Raw genomic sequence first — 17,559 nt, forward strand, 5'->3', positions numbered from 1 at the left:
ACAACTTTGTAGTTAGATGCCACCCAGAACCCTCTAGAAAGATCGGGCTGAACCACTGTTTGCTTTGACCTCTGTTCACTTTGACCCATCCTTGTGATGGACTTTGTTTATAGAACCCTCAGGAAGACAGCTTTGACTCGGTGCCAAGCACTGTCATGAATTAGTCTCAGGATGGTCCCCTGCACCCTGAGCTGGAGAAGCCCCACCTCATGTTACTGCTGTCAATCTAAATGAGCATTGCCTTTCTGTTTTCTCCTTTTCATGTATGTATGTGAACGGATATCTGAGGTTGACACTCATTCTTGAGTGTTCTTCCATATAACTGAAGCAGGGTCTTTCAATCACACCCAGAGCTCATCACTAATGCTATGTGTAATAACAGGTGGGCACTTAGGTGCCCCAGGAATCTAGTGTGGCAAGTATTTTACATGTGTTCTGTAGGATCCTTTAGTTTTTCAAAAGTGGCTTTGCTGGCCAGGCAAGGTGGTACATGCTTTTAACCCTAGCATTCTTAGGCAGAGATAGGAGGGTCCTTGTGAATTCAAGACCAGCCTGTTCTATGTAGTAAAACCCTACCCAGAAGTCTTTGCTTAGTCACTCAATGGTATCGCTAGCTGTGAGGGTCAACAGTGTCTAACCTCTCCTTTCTTTCAGTGTTAAGACTTCCAGGGCACTTCTTTCAAGTATTTCTTGTTCCTGTAGATCTGTGTATCTACATGTGAACGTAGACACGTGTGTGTCATGGCAACCTATGTGCAGGGGAGAGGATAGACATACAGTCCACCTTCTATGTTGTTAGTGGTGACAGGGCAAAACAGTGCAGAGCTCCCTCCATTTTGAATTCTTGCCGAGGCCACTTCAGCTTTTAACTAGAATTTGATCCCTTTGATGTAGCGTCCCATGGAAAACTACCCAGTTCTGTTCCAGGAACCCGAGGCCAAGATGCCCCAGCTACCATCTCAGTATCTGTTAAACTGCTTGCTAGTACAAACCTCCCCCTGCAGCGGCAGGGCGAGATGGCAGCATGCACTTTCTGCCTTTAAATGCTTTTTACTCTAAGTGCTCAGACCACACCTGGGTCCCTGAATTCCTGAGTCCAGTCCCAGCTGGCTGGAATAAAGACTTTCAACTGGCTACACACTGTGGCTGAATGATCATCACTGGCGGGCTCCCCAAAACAGTCAGCCTAAGTCACCCAAGGAGTCACCTGTCTTTAGCTCCCATCTTGTTGTACAGATGCTGGGGTGGTGCAGCCCCACTGTGCCTGTTCTTAAAGCAGTTTCTGGGAATTTGAACTCAGATTCTTCATCTCCCAACCCAATTATATGTTCTTGAAAACAACCAACAATAGCCCATACTTGAAAGTCAGGACCACACCAAAAGGGAAAGGTGTAAAAGTCATTAAACCAATGTGATAATTTGTTTTATTTAAAAATAAAATATCATCATAGTAAAGACAAAAAAAAAAAAATTTTTTTTTTGAGACAGGCTTTCTCTGTGTAGCCCTGGCTATTCTAGACTAGATGTGTAGACCAGGCTGGCCTTGAACTCATAGATCCGCTTGCCTTTGCCTCCCAAGTGCTGGGATTAAAGGCGTGCACCACCACGCCTGGCCCTAAATATTTATTATGTATACAGTATTCTGCCTGCAGGCCAGAAGAGGGCACCAGATCTCATTATAGATGGTTGAGAGCCACCAGGTGGTTGCTGGGAATTGAACAAAAGTTCCTTTTTTAAAGAGAGGTGGGAATTAGGGCGAAGTCAGTCCAGAAGGAAGACCATTCCCCTCAGTGAGAGAACTGCCTGCGGTCTGCTGGCTTCTTGCTGATGTGTTTAAAGATCTTGGACTTCTCCACTTTCTTTGTTTTCTGGTAGCCGAATCCACCGCCGCCTCCTCTCTTTTTAAGCTTGCCATCATGGCTGCCCACGTCTACAGGGGAACGTTAAGGAAGGCAAACAACAAAGAGGACAAGCTGCAGGGGAAAGCCCAGCATGCCCAGCACTGCCCGGCCACACTTTGCCTGACCAGCGGAGACGTGGGGGCTAACACTGCAATAAAGCCGCAGGAGACCAGGTGTGACAACAGCAAAGTGAACAGGCATGACTTCAAGTGCAGGGACCACACGGACCAACACGCTATACTCATGGAGAGTAGAGTAAGGGAGTTCAGAGGTCAACTAGACACGACAAAACTATCCCCAGGGTCACTGTGACCGCCTCAGAGTCCAAGAGTCTCCTAAGCGACCCAGTGGTTCTTTTCCTCAGTTCAACATTCTCAGGACAGCTGACTTTCCCAAGGTCTAGGGTGAAGATGCTGATCACTCTGGTCCGGAGTTACTACAACAGCATTAAAAAGCAGCTTTCATCATATCTGGTCCTTTCTCCCGCAAACAGTCAAAACTCACGTGCGCGTGTGTATACACACACCCACCCACCCCAGACTACCTTTACCTGGAGCAAGGCTCATTTGTTTTCTGGGAGCCACCTTGCTGCCATTTCCGTGTAGCTAGCCATCCAGTGGCTACACGAGGCTCTCACCATCCTCTTCAGCTGCTATTTTCCACCTCTGTGTTTCTACCCTGAAGACACAACTGCATGCCTTCCACTGTCACGTGAAATTTAAACATTCCTCTGTGTGCAGGGATGTAGGCGTGTGTGCCACGTCACACACTGGGGGTCAGAGGACAACATTTGGGAATGTCTGGTTCTCTCCTTCCACTATGGGTCCTAGGAGTCAAACTTGGGTTGCCAGGCATGCTGGGTAAACACTTTTACCCACTGAGCCATCCTCAGTTCTTTAGAGACTTAACTCCTGAGCTGCCTTATTCTGGTAACTGCCACACCAGTGACAAGTCCTTGCCGACCTCTTCATCGTCCTGTCCTGTGCTAATGCAGGCACACAGACGAGGGCAAGGATGAGCAGCAGAGCCTTTGGCTGGCCGCGGAGGCACACACCACCTAACTGCTAAGCCCCGCTAAGCCCTTTAACTGCAGCACAGCGCAGTAACAACCAAAAGGATACTCAGATCAACGAAAGGAGGGACCTTGAAACCAAAAGACAGAGCGACCTGAGGCAAATTCAGGTTGTTCACATTAAATATCTGCTTGAGGGAGTGCGAGTCATAGGCTCGGATGTAGGACTTGTATGCTTCCTGAGCAGACTTGTGGAGGAAGTAGTTCTTTTCGATCAACTTTTCCAGCTGAAACAGAAAAGGCAAAAGCAGACCTCAGCCATTACAACAGTCATCCTACAGAAACACTTGTCCCAGCCCACTTGATCTGGCTTTGGCCTCTTGGCAAAACCAGGCGGCACCCGTGCAAGGCTGCAGACGGCAGGGCCACCTGAGAGGGGGATCCCTGTGGGAGGAACCTGTAAGGACCTCACAGCCCAAGCCAGAGGAGCTCGAGGGAGTGACTCCCAAACTCTTGAGAGGCAGCGCTGGGACAGGTGGTCTCTTCCCCAGAAAGAGAATAAAACAAACAGAAGGCATACCTGAGCCTGAATATCAGAAACTTTCGACCAGGAGAAATCAAACTGATTCAGTGGCACCTAGAAAAACAGAAGTTTAAACTCCATAAGAAGCTCAGTTTCAGAGCTACGGAAGGTGAAGTGTCCCATCAGCAGTGACAGCGGGGGCAGGGCTGGCTCTGAGGACAGAGACCCCTGGGCTGTGGAACCCCTTGCCTCCATCTCTGGCTGCTGAGTTCACACAAATCCTGTGTGGGAGCCTGCATTCTTAACCTCCTCAAAAGCGGAGGTGAAGAACTGAGTAGAGGCAAGTCGCTGCTATGGCCCCTGTCCTGTAGGACCCTGACATCCACAGGGAGATTGATGAACGATTACTTATGTTTTCCCTTATCCCTGACAGGGCTGGCCTTGATCCTGCTGTCATCTCCTTGCCTCTGCTTCTTGATTGCTAGAATTATAGATGTGTACTACCATGCCCAGGATGGCCACCTCTTTTCCTCTATACCAGGAGGGCCTTCAATACCACTGTCTGGTGCTTTTGGCACCACGCCCATGCCAGGAAAAATCCAGCTCCCCCAAGGATTTATTAATTATTTAGCACCTTAAATAGCTGGGGAAAGAGATAGAAACCTGTGCTTGTGCAAATGACTGGGGAAGCAAATAGGTCTGCAAGGACTGGCTCCTGCCCTCTGCTCAGAGGGCATGCTCGCAGCCCTACAGCACAGCCAGGGAAGTGATGGAGCAACCTCTCAAGGTGCATTTCTGCGCTGGGAACATAGAGGGCCAGAGATCAGACTACTCGCCCAAACAATGTAATGTGGAGATCTAGGAAAAATGCAGTGAGGCAAAGCCAGAGGCCTCAGGGCAACCTCAGGAAAATGTGTCACACCGTAGAGAGGAAATCCACGGACCAAGACTGTGCCAGGAGGGCGTCAGGGACAAGCAGGCCTGCCATGTACCTACTAGGCCTAGCGCCAAGGAGGCCAAATGCAGCCTGGATGCATTCTGTTCTGGCGAGGTGGAATAAGGGCAGAGCCAGGAAGGTTGGGGATTGAGTAGATGCTGACAAGAAAATATACAGACCTCTGTCCCCAAAAGGCAGACCGAGGAAGCAGAGCCAGCGGCAGCAGGTGGCCCTGAAGGGAGTGGCAGGAGGGTGAGTTGAGGGCCGAAGCCTTCGCAGGGACAGACTCGGGATGGCAAAGCACTGGCAGCATGGGGACCAGGAAGTGTGGGGAAAAGGAGAGAGAGGAGGAGGCTGACTGAGGCAGAGAACAGATCTGCTGCCTGTACTTCTATGGAGGAAGGTGTTCTGGACAAGAAGATGCACAGCAGGTTGCTGGGATGCTGAGGAGTGGAGAAGGGTTGGACAGGGCTGCAGAGACCAGAAAGAAGAGCCTCCAACAGGCACTGGAGACGCAGCCGGGGACTGAGCCATGGGCCTGTTCCTTCTGTCCATGCCTCCTGGGCAGAAGCGCGTTATCCCTTCACCCAGTGCCTTGCTGCAGCTGTTTGTCGTCACCTCAGCTTCAGCCAAGCCCTACTCTGCCATCTGTACAGCTGGTACCCGAGAAGGATGTAATGAGACGCGTTGCCTCCCAACGTAAGATTTCCAAACATTGGCCTTTACCTTGGATTGCTTCAGGTAACGCAGGAAACCCAACTCCTCCGGGCGCAGGATGAGCAGGGCGTGCCCACGCCCATTCAGGCCCCTGGCCGTTCTACCCACCCGATGAATATATTCCTGTGACAAGGCAAGAAAAGCTGCGTTAAGTGAGGACTTCTTTGAGTGTCCCACGGCAGAGGGAGGCAGGCAGCACACCTAGATCAGACGATGCACTGACCACGGGCAGGGCCAACTTCATGTCCTCTGCACACTGGTCCAGCACCTCCCTCTGCAGATACCACCTCTTAACAGGGCCACCACCAAGGAAGAGAAGCTTCACCGACCAGTCATACCGACACTGCATAAGAAGCCCCACAGGCCAGGCACAGCAACCCTGACCTACTAAAAAGACCATCATAGCTCATCTTCAAAATAACTTTTGAGGAGACTAGGTTTAAACGCTAGGCAGCTTATTGAAAGTATTCCTTTTACAATGCATGCCGAGTACCTAACCCCCTATTCAGATGAGGCTGATGGACAGCTCATTCTCCATGTGGGGTGAGAGGGGGCTGCCCCTGACATGAACTCTGGTACCTGCGATTTGATCGCTGCCTCTTGGTGGGGCAACCTTGTGGGCACACAGAGGAAGGGGATGCAGGCTGCCCTGATGAGACCTGATAAGGCTGTGATCAGACTGTGGGGGAGGAGGCCCCCCCATCAGAGGTCTAGGGGAAAGGAATAGGGAGGAAGAGGGAGGGAGGGAGGGGGTACTGGAAGATAAAAGTGAGGGGATAACAATGTGAATAAATTGTAATAAATTAAAAAAAAAAGCATTCCTTTGTGTATGGTGTATACATGCATGAGCAGAAATCAGAGGTGGAGGCCAGGTGTCTTCCTTTATGGTTCTCCCAGGCAGGCTCTCCCACTGAACCATAGGCTCGTTAGGTGGCTGCACAGGCCCTCAGGGCCTGTTTGTCTCTCCTCCTCCTCTTCCTCCCTCACCACTGTGGTACCATGCCTGGCCTTTACATGGGTGCTTATTCTACTGCAGCCATTAGAGACCTTTATCTACTTCCTTTCACAATCGTTCCTTCAGATACTAGTTGGACACATCACTCCAAGGACCCCAGCATTCCTAAAGTCACAGATGATGCCCCTCAAAGCTCTTTGCACCGCACCCTTCCCTTCAGCCCCACAAGGTGCCTGACACTTATTAACACCAGTGATACCCTAGACCTGACCATGGCTATTCCCCTCAGGGAAGCCTCTTGGGTGTGTAAGGACATGCTTCCCGGGCAGCGCGCGCACTCCTCACACAGATCCATTCTGAAGATACTGGTTACCTTGGGGTCGTCAGGAGGGTCGTACTGAACAATCCAGTCCACTTCAGGGATGTCCAGGCCTCTGGCAGCCACATCAGTGCACAGCAATATTCCTGAATCTGCGTTGCAGAATTGGAAGAATGTGGTTGTTCGCTTATTTTGCTTTTGTTTTCCCTAGATTCAGAAACAAGAGCACAAAACCCATTCAAGTTGTTTGTGAGCGCTGAATGTAGACCCAGTGAATGGGGCAGCTGCTACCACACTTCAGTTCAAGCTGCCTCTGGCCCGGCCCTATGTCCCCCGCTGTACCCCATGACTTCTGAGAGGGAGGGTATGCCTACATTTGCACATGTGCTTAGTGCTTTGTGTGAAATAACACACTTTGCCACAGTGATGCCATTACCCTCTCCTCCTGTCCCTTTCCACTCCTGCTGATTTCCTGCATGGGTGAGGGGGACTTGCAGGCACATGGGCGCTTTTCCGGTGTCTACACCACTGAAGAAAAGTGTCACTAACAACCGTTAACTTCCTAGAGATCCTTCGGGAGGAGCAGAGCCTTGAGAGCCCCTTTCACTGTCCAATCTTGTTCAAGCACTCACAGCTGTTTTCAGATTCCCATATAGACCCGATCTATGCTCAGAAGGAGGAATGCCTCCAATGCGAAATGCACAGAACATCACAGGCTCACCCCATTTCTCAACGAGCTCACAGACACCACTTACATGGATGGCCAAGACAGGCAGGTCAATGTAGTTCAGTAGCTCATAGTGGTATTTCACAGACATACACGACGAAAAGAAAACCATCACTTTCTTCTTCCGGTTCTTCTTAAGGAATGTGAAAAGCAGAAGGAACCTCTTCTCAGAGGGACAAACAACGTATCCCTGAAATGGTGCAAGTGAACAGGTCACTCACAAGGGCATCGTTAGCTCCATTAAGCAAAGGATGTGTTTGAACACCACAATATCCTGCAAGGCCTCTCCTCCACACTCAAGGACTAGACCAAGCCCGGATTATACAGAGCCGGCTACTCATCAAAACTTTACTCTGGGGCTAGGAAGATAGCTCAACAGGTAAAAGGCTGAGGACAGACACCCACGTGGATGCTGGGTAAGTGCGGCAGCCACCATGTAATCCCAATGCTCAGTGGGGCAAGCAGGCTAGCTAATTAGCAGAGTCCGTAAGCCTTGGGCTCAAATGAGACTCTGCTCAATATTTATAAACAGTGAGCAATCGATTAGGAAGACACCTGACATCAGTCTCTGGCTTTCACACCCACAGCCACTCATGCATGTATGCATGTATACACACATACGCACACACGCACGCACCAGTGTGTATGTGCATATGCATTCAAGCTGAAACTTGTTTTCCTTAGCTCAGCTTAGACCTGGCACCTCTTTTCTAACTTTCACAGCAATGCACCTGCTCCTGTAAGCTTGTTTCCTCTCTATCACCCAACTTCCCTGGCACCTCATAGAGATTATTAAGAACAAGTCCTAGCAGCATTTCATATCAGTGGCTACGGATAATGCGTCCCATGAAAGGCAGCATCAACAGAGCAGAAGCCGGGTCATTCAGAGGTCACAGTATCTTAGACTCAGGAGCCAGAGATCGCACACTGGAGCCTGCTGATCTGATGATGTGCATCCATCTATGTGCCCCGTGCAGCCCCTGAACACGCACAAACACCCAGTCAGATCCCCACAGGGCCTCACCCACTCGCTCACTCACTTTTTAGTATGCACCAAGCCACTCATGCGGTACCTGCTCAAGGCCGTCCACTGTGGCAACCTCTTTATCGTCGTCAACGCCCACATACAATGGCTCCTTTTTCAGAGAAATTCTTGCCAAGTCTTCAACTTTTCGAGTTTGTGTGGCAGAAAAGAGCATGGTTTGCCTGCGTACTGAAAGACATAAAAAAAAATCCAAAACCTTCCAAAGAACCCCATAACCACCTCACAGTCACACTTTAGGCAGGACTTCCAGGAAGAGCGGATATGCTGCTGGTGTGGGTTCCCAGACACCACTAGGAGCGAGAAGGCCACAGTGTGAGTTTCAGGTCTATGAACAGGGTAACTTAGGTGAAACAGACAAACGGACCCTCAGCAAATGAAACCCAAATGAGGGTAGTTAAGGTTCTCCCAGCCATTAGCAATGCCCTCCTCAAGTTCTTCACAGAAAAGGAGCTATGGAACCCTACCACACCTCGTAGTGAATGCTGACAGGAATTTCAACCGTCCCAAGCTGCAAACACACACACACACACACACACACACACACACACAACACACACACACACACACACACACACCTGTCAACAGCTGGATGAGTGACCTCACACAGTGCAACACTTCTGATGACCCAAAAGAAGCTGCATGGTGAGATTGGAGGGCGCTGCCCCACTGTAACTACACGTTTAGACCTTGTAGGCTGACGGACACGGACAGAGAGCTGTCAACAGCTGATGGAGAAGGTACTCAATGTGGGCGGGGCACTGCAAGGGGGCACTGACTTTTGAGGTGGAGGACACGCCCATCATCTTGCTTGCAGTTACGACTCTCTCAAGGGATACACGTTAGGGTATCAAAAAATTAGGGCTGGAGAGATGGCTCAGAGGTTAAGAGCACTGTCTGCTCTTCCAAAGGTCCTGAGTTCAATTCCCAGCAACCATGTGGCAGCTCACACCCACTTATGATGAGGTACACATGCAGGCAGAATACTGTATAAATTATAAACAAATCTTGAAAAACATCAGAGATTTTACGTTGAATGGTTTACTTATTGTGTTTAAATTATATGTTTGTATGTCTGTGTCCTAAATGAGGTGCCTTCAGAAGCCAGAGGGGTTAGATTCTCCTGGAGCTTGAGTTACAGGTGATGGCCAAGTGGTGCTGGTTATGGGAACCGAACCTGGGTCCTCTGGAAGAGCAGTCTGTGCTCTTAGTTGCTGAGCCACCTCTCTAGGCCCTAACGTATTGCACTGAGGCAGGGTCTCCCGTAGCTCTGGGGTCACACTCTGGAGTCAAGGTCTCAGGGTTGACCCTGAACTCCTGCTTCCACGCCTAGATAATTATACTGTTTCTTATGTCAATTACATTTCAGCACAGCACTGCCCAGCACAGTGTACAGGGTCGTGGCCTTATTATAAATGTAAACAATTTATCACGTTGGAAGACTTCCTCTCAGAATACCTACATGGAAATAAAAACAAGGGATGGCAGCAGCGGCAGGACTCAACCAGAGAGCTCAACTCTTACAAGGAACCTTTCCATCTGGACCATTGAACTTGCAGTCCGGCTTATGAAATGGTCCTGTGCTGTATGAAGCCAGAAGGTTTGATGCACTTCAAACTACTTTGACAGGCACAAACTCTTCACACGGCAACAGTACAATTCTGGCATTAAGATAGTATTTTTCCTACAAGATCACCAGCCACAGTCCTCTAGCTGCTCCGTGAGCCCCATGCAGATGCTGGCTACTTACCTGGCAAAAGTTTAATAATCTGTTTTAATTCTTCTTCAAATCCAACATCCAAGATACGATCAGCCTCATCAATAACCAGGCACTGTAGGTTCTTGTACATAAACCCTGGCGTGTTCTGCATGTGGTCCAGCAGCCGGCCTGGGGTGGCCACGATGATGTTGATCCCGTTGATGAGCTTCTGCGATTCGGCTGACCTGTTACTGCCGCCCATGATGAGCCCGTACGTGTGAACGTGGTGCGTCATCAGTTCCTTGAGAACGCCAAATGTCTGCATGGCCAGCTCTCTGGTAGGAGAGAGAATCAGGACTCCTGTTCCTAAAAGGCAAAAGGCGACAGAGGGCCATCTCCACAAGTCTGTAAGGGTCGCAGAGTCCCTAGTGAAATGACAGCAGAGAGAGACGGAAGCCTCACCATTCCTGGGCATGAACTTCAACTTGACGATGAGCTCGATCACAGGGATGAGGAAGGCGAGGGTCTTGCCGCTGCCTGTCTTCGCAGCCGCCAGGAGATCCCTTAGGATTGCAGAGGACACTCATTTGACTCCCGCAGATGCACACCCAACACCCACTATGTGCACAGCACATTCCAGGCTCTAGTGACAACACAGGGACACAGTCCTTGCCGAGCCACCTTGTCATGCACCTAACGTACAAGAACTGCTACGATTTTTCTCGAACATCAGCAAATAACTCATCTTCACTATAGCGAGACATGAGTCCACATAGAGAACAAAATCAGTGTCACACATGCATTCCCTTTACAAGCCCACAGTCCAGAGGGCAGACAGGATTGTCCCTGCTTTGGTGTCAACCATACCTGCCTTCCAGAAGCGGCCTGATACTTTTATGCTGGATCTCTGTCATGTGCTTGAAGCCCATTTCTGCTATAGCCTTCAGAGTGTTTTCATTGACGAGATTAGACAAGGAAGCAAATGAAGTGTCCTCAAAAGCACCTAAGCAGAAGATTGCTCACTGTCAGCAATCAAGTGCCGTCACAGCTGTCTAAACCCTTCCCCCCCACCCCTCCCCCGGTCCTTAGATGAGCTTCTTACATCAAGAAGAGACTAATGCACAGCCGCTGCTAAAGATGATGAGAACACAGTCCACAGAAAATGAACTGTTCAAGTACAGCATCAAGTATAAACCCTGGGACCGGAGAGATGGGTTCGGTGGGTAAGAGCACTTGCTGCTGTTGCAGAGGACCTGGGTCTAATTCCCGGCACCCACAACTCCGGTTCCCGGGATAAAATGACTTCTCATCTCCACATGCACCAGTGGTCACATACACGCATGCTGGCAAAGCACCATGCACATAAAAGAAAGCATGGACGATACTAAAACCTGAGCCTAAAGCCAACCAAACTCCAACCAGATTCCCGAGGAAGCCACAGCACCCCGGGGCACTCCCGTGACCTTCCCATTCGGCTTTGTCCTGGCCATAGCTGCCCCTTCTCAGCTTGGCAGTCACAAGGGGCCTGACTAGTGACTAAAGTCATGGGAAAACACCCACAACCACAATTTACATTTAAATTTTCAGTGTGACATCTGATATTAATAAGATACACAATGCTTTTATAAAACAGGCTGTGTTAGATGATTTTGCCCAACAAGAAGTCAAATAACAGCTCTGGTAACCTTTTTTTTAAAAAAGGTTTTACTTTTACCTATGTGTCTATCTGTGTGCAGATATGTGCAGAGTGCAGACCCCTGTGCAGGCTAGAGGCAAGGTCAGGATGCCCTGGAGCTGGAATTGGGCACAGGAGGGTGTGAGGCACAACACAGGTGCCGCCTGTCTTTGGTCCTCTGCTCTCAGCTGCTGAGCATCTCTCCAGCCCCGTGGAGCCCATTTGAGGCGGGCTACTGACTGTGAGGGTAAGCATGCGCTCAGTGCATGTCTGACTTCGGTTTTCAATTCTAGCCAGTTTCCTGGGCTACAATCCCACTCAAAGAAAGGAACATCTGAACTGACCCTGGGCTGGAGAATTCTCTTTTTGTGCATGGGGACTAAATTCAGGACCTCAGGTATGCCGGGCAAGTGGCTAACCTATGTATGTATTTCAAGAGGCTGGGTGGCACCCCAGACCCCCACACTCTAATGTCAGGAGACTGTCCTGAGTGGTCAGGCTTAGGGTGGAGAGCTTTTGGTGCGTGAACCTGGATATTTCTGAGAAGAGTCAGTTGCTTGACACGGAGCAAAAAACTGTCCTGGCCGAGAAATCACCTCTGTAACTTTCCTGTCTTTGTGGACTGCACACAATACTAAGCCATCAGCTCACTTCAGCTGGCTCGATTAAGCACTAAAGCAATGAACTCAGACCTAAGTGTTTTAAAAGGAAGGAAACAAAACCCCCTAAGTCAAACAGCTCAAACAACTTCTAGGTCAGTTCTGTATAAAGCAATACATTCTAGTCTAAATTCTTGAACTTTAAGGATTCTGGAAGCTGTGAGAATATAAAACAATTTCAATATTAGTAATGCAGAGAAAGAAGGAAAAAAAAAAAAGATTAAAAAAAAAAAAAAAAAAAAAAGCCTCTAGGTACCACAAAGTAGAAGAGAAAACACCACAGTTACTTAAAAAAAAAAAAAGTCATTGCTAGCTGATAATTACTTTTCCCTGATAATTAAAAGTCACAATGAAACCTTTAGTCATGCAGCACAGAAATGTGACATTTCTAAGAAAAGTCCCGGCCATCACCTGTCAGGCCTAGGGGCAGGCTGGGCACCTCACTGTCACCCGGCTTCGCCACACCATCTTCTGTTTCTTCATGAGACCCATTGTTTTCTTCTGTTTTGGCTTTTTTGGTGTCTTGGTTTAACAAAAGAGAAACAAAAAAGTAAACAAATAAAGCATCCTTTATTATTAAAATAACAAACGAGAACAAAAGATCTGTAATATAAAGAAATATATTTTCAAAGCTTAACATTATTCAGTATTTGTTAGAAACCTTTTTCAGAAAGAGATTTAAAAATCTGAGGTATTAAAAACCCAAGAAGAGACTTGATACCCTATGAGCATATACAGGGGGAGGTAATCCCCCTCAGGAACAGTCATAGGGGAGGGGAATAGTGGGAGAATGGGAGGGAGGGAAGAATGGGAGGATACAAGGGATGGGATAACCATTGAGATGTAACAAGAATAAATTAATAAAAAAAAAAAAACCAATGTTTTAAAGTTCCTTAAAGCATTATACTATCAATATTAAAAGATTGTTTTGAGACAGGATTTCTCTGTGTAGCCCTGTCTGTCCTGGAACTTGCTCTGTGAACCAGACTGGCCTTGAACTCAAAACTGAAGAGATCTATCTGCCTCTCTGCCTGCCAAGTGCTGAAATTAAAGGCATGCACCAACACCACACAGCTCTAAAAAAAGATTTTTTTTTTCCCAGTCCCACTAAACAGTTATCAGGACAGCAATTATGAGCTCTACACTTCATGAGGGAAAAGAACTGCATGTTCATTAAGGCAATCTTAAATTAAATTCATAAGCGCCAATATTTCCCCCTCTTGCCATTACATTTCTGCAAGTTACCGCTGCTTTGAGGACGAGCACTAAAGGCTCGAGGCTCTTCATGCTCCCACAGGTAAGACTAAATCTAGGGCAACTGCTTCTTAGCTGGGTGATAACAACTGGACTGTTGTGAAGTTCTAAGTGGCAAAAGAGGAATGGAAGGGCCTTTTCCACTTCTGCATTCAATCTTCACAGGACGGTCCCAGCCTACCTTTCAGTACTGGCTATGATTCTAAAGCACCGCATACTGCGTTCAAACAGCTGAGTGAGAGGGATGCTAACCATCTTAGCCTACTTCATTTCTTCGCTCACATCCCAACAGGGGGCACATCTTTTCACCAAAATGTACGACCACCCTCCTTCTCCCTGCTCTTCAGTCACTACCCTGGACTGTATTCTCTGCTCACTTGCAAATCAGTGTTTGTTTATTCACAACTTTCTTACATGTTGTTTTATATACTCTGGAAGGGGATGGGGGGAGGGGAGGGAACAAATATATGGGCAAAAGACAAGTCAATTCTGAGGTCAAAGAAGCATCAGTATCAGATAGAAAAGCCCAGGGAGACAGTTCATATTACCAGCCCGCATCCATTCAGTGTTAATTAAAGTTCTGAAACTGTGGAAATATGCAAAACCAAAAGGCTACCCAATGACATATTCATCTTATTTAAAAAGCCCAGCTAACGGCTCCCCCGACCCCTTAGTGGACTATTATAAATCTGAAGACATTCTTACCAAATGTAGGCTTCCACCAAGGTTAGTCAATTTAAAAACATGACACAAATTTGCAGAAAAATTAAAACCCACCTTCCTTCTCCACCAGTAAAATGCACCTTTGAGCTGCCAGGCTAGTCTGCTACACTGGTGAACACTGGGGGTGCTTTATGCAAACAGTAGAAGGAAGCGAACAACTGGAAAGCAATCTGAATGGCTGACAATCAAAGAAAATAAGCCTACCAGGCCCAGCATCAACTGCCATTTTCCTCTTCTTCTTCTTTTTCTTTTTTGGTTCTGAATCAGGAGGTGGCATTGATGCTGCTTCGCCATTGGTCAAAGTGGTAAGTTTTTGGGGTGATCTTTTAACCTTTGCATTTTCCACTGTCTCTTCAGGAGTGCCTCCACTTTGCGCTTCTGCTGAGCCCACGTTCACAGAATGCTTCAGGGCTTTTTTAACTTTCTTAACTTTTACGGTTTCTTCAGGCACCTCTCCATTTTGAGGTTGTGACAGGCTCGTGTCTGACGCTTCTGTTGAAAAACGGAACTTACATTGTGACAAAAAAGACTAAGCCTACTCATAAACGCTGACCTTTACGGTACAAATTCTAGTTTAAGTTCACTGCTGAAGCCACCTGTTGGTACTCTATTATAGAAAAGGCATGCTTTCTTTACAAAAAAAAAAAAAAAAAAAAGTCAGCCAGGTATGGTGGCACACACCTTTAATCCCAGCACTCGGGAGGCAGAGGCAGGTGGATCAGTGTGAGTTCAAGGCCAGCCTGGTCTATAAAGTGAGTCCAGGTCAGCCAAGGCTACACAGAGAGACCCTGTCTCTGGGGAAAAAAAAAACCAACACCAACAAACAAACAAAAAAACCAACTGACACATGTCATCTTTCTTGTTGCAGTAGTTTCTGTGGTTTGTTTAGGGTACCAGCAAGATCTAAATCAGTGGGTCTCAACCTTCGGAATGCTATGACCCTTTAGTACAGTGGTGACCCCAACCATAAAATTATTTCGTTGCTACTAAGTAACTACAATTTTTCTACTGTTAATCACAATGTAAATATCTAATATGAGACCCTAGTAGGGGGGTCGCCACCCACAGACTGAGAATTGCTGAAGAAATCCAGAGAATACCGAGGCACACACACTATTCTTTTCATTCGTGCAGCGATCCGCACCACATGATAAATGCTTGCGCCCAGCTTAGTTTGTAAATTCTTTAATCTCTCTCTCTCTCTCTCTCTTTTTTTTTTTTTTTTTTTGGCACAAAGGCATAAATGAACAGCTGGCGTGGCAGTGCACACCTTTAATCCCAGCACTCGGGAGGCAGAGGCAGGTGGATCGCTGTGAGTTTGAGGCCAGCCTGGTCTACAAATCGAGTCTAGGACAGCCAAGGCTACACAGAGAGACCCTGTCTTGAAAACCAAACCAAAACAAAAGTCAGAAAAGGAAAGTTGCTTTAGTCTAACTTCAAAAGACCTTATACGTTTAAGGCTATGCAGAAGTCTGTGACGCGGGAAAATCTCAACAAGGTCACACAATTAAATCAAAGCAGTCAGAAAGCAGCAGTATTTGGCCTGGTGGCAGCAGCACACGTCTTTAATCTAAGCACTTGGGAGGCAGGGGCTGGTAGAACTCTATGAGTTCGAGGCCAGCCTGGTCTACAGAGCTGGTTCTAGACAGCCAGGGCTAGGAAACTGATAAACATAACCAAATGACATTTATTTCACATTGCCACAATTATTGCTTATATAATTTCACAGCATTTCCTAGACTTTGGTGAACTGAAAAAAAATCAGTAACAAAAACGACTTCTTTGCCCTATTAAAATCCCAAACCACCTTTACAAAGTTTCCATGTTTATATGAGAACGAAAGCAACACCATCTTTAGTTTACATCACTACCCACAGCAAGAAGTAGCTACAAAGTAACTACTGTTAATTGTTCTACAGGAACTAAATGAAGGAACTTAAAACTTAAGCCTAAAATGCACCGCTCCCTCTAGGCTTTCTTTCAATTTTTTTGTTTTTGTTTTTGTTTTTCGAGACAGGGTTTCTCTGTGTAGCCTTGGCCATCCTGGACTCACTTTGTAGACCAGGCTGGCCTCGAACTCACAGCGATCCGCCTGCCTCTGCCTCCCGAGTGTGGGATTAAAGGCGTGCGCCAATTATTAATCTGTTGAAAATAGTTTGTATATCTGAGTATTCGCCAGAGGATTTGTTCAGCGATTCTCAATCTATTGGGTCGCGACCCTCCCCCTTCAGGGGTCTCATAATAAGATATTTTACATCATAATATATAACAGTAGCAAAATTACTGTTATTAAGTAGCAACGGCCTAATTTTTATGGTTGGGGGGTCACCACAACATGTGGAACTGCACTAAAGGGTCATAGCATTCCAAAGGTTGAGACCCACTGATTTAGATCTTACTGGTACCCTAAACAAACCACAGAAACTACTGCAACAAGAAAGGTGACATGTGTCAGCTTTTCACTACGTCTTTGTTCAAAAAACAAAATAAACAAAAACAACAACAACAAAAAAACCCGAAACATTAAAGAATTTACAAACTAAGCTGGGCGCGACAAGAACACCGGGAGAGTTCTGCGTTTATCATGTGATGAAGATCGCGGCTGGAACGAAGAGAACGGGCTCGGGCAGAAGGTAAAGGAAAGCAGGCTCACTGCAAAAGCTCTGTGGGGGGGGGGGAAAGTCGTAAGGCTAAGCAGGGGACGAGACCCAGCAATGAAATGTCAGGAACCGGAATGTTGGTACCTAAGACATAAAGTTCTACGTGGGACCTAAGATGATGGGGAAGTCTAAAATGAAGGGTAATCGGTAGGTTTTGTTGAATGCCTAGCCGCCAGAAGCCCGAAGCCTCCCGCTCCCGCGCTGAACCGAGGAACCTAGGCTGGAAACGGCAGGATCAATGAAGGGACCACGGGGTCTGGGACCCCAGAGGCCTGCTCGCGCCGCACGTCCTGGTGCCCCCGCGCATCGCGCAGTTTCTGGGGTCCGGACACCGTTCGCCACCGCGGGGTTCAGCACAGCTCACCTTGCAGCTTCAGGTTCCGCTGCCGCAGCTTGGCGTTCCGCTTCTCGATCTTCTTGCGCAGGAGTTTCATCTGTAAGTGCGACATGTTGCCCGGCCGCACCGCCGATCTGCACCCAGCAGCGGGTGCACGTGCGCAGTTGGAACTCGGAAGTGTGTCGCTGGCCCCGGCCGACCGGCGGGCGGAAGTGCTTCTGGGCGGAAACGGTTCCTGGAACTCTATGGTCCCTTTCGGAACCGAATTTAGAGCAGCGCCCCCTGGGCAAGTGGGGGACGCATTGTGAACCTGTTCGCCTTGGCATGCCCACGCGATAGCCTCAGTTTAAGTTTTCGAAACCGAGGAGACTGAACTAGAGGACAATTGGAAGACAGAATTCCTCCTGGCTCAGAAGATT

The 17,559-nt window shown here is 47.9% G+C and overlaps 1 protein-coding gene across 1 annotated transcript; it reads right to left on the reverse strand.

Annotated features, from left to right (window-relative positions):
* Positions 1-1,495: 1,495 nt before the first annotated feature.
* Positions 1,496-17,332, reverse strand: Ddx18 (DEAD-box helicase 18). Its single transcript, XM_051147276.1, has 13 exons — positions 17,168-17,332; positions 14,348-14,635; positions 12,578-12,688; positions 10,700-10,835; positions 10,295-10,395; positions 9,884-10,198; positions 8,165-8,304; positions 7,120-7,281; positions 6,419-6,571; positions 5,100-5,213; positions 3,494-3,550; positions 3,023-3,200; positions 1,496-1,930 (listed from the first exon to the last, which is right to left on the reverse strand). Exons 1-13 carry the CDS (start codon positions 17,250-17,252, stop codon positions 1,788-1,790), a joined length of 1,983 nt encoding a protein of 660 aa, XP_051003233.1. The 5' UTR covers positions 17,253-17,332; the 3' UTR covers positions 1,496-1,787.
* Between the last annotated feature and the right edge of the window lie 227 nt (positions 17,333-17,559).

The sequence above is a fragment of the Acomys russatus genome, chromosome 6 (genome assembly GCF_903995435.1).
Source record: "Acomys russatus chromosome 6, mAcoRus1.1, whole genome shotgun sequence".
NCBI classification, from domain to species: Eukaryota; Metazoa; Chordata; class Mammalia; order Rodentia; family Muridae; genus Acomys; species Acomys russatus.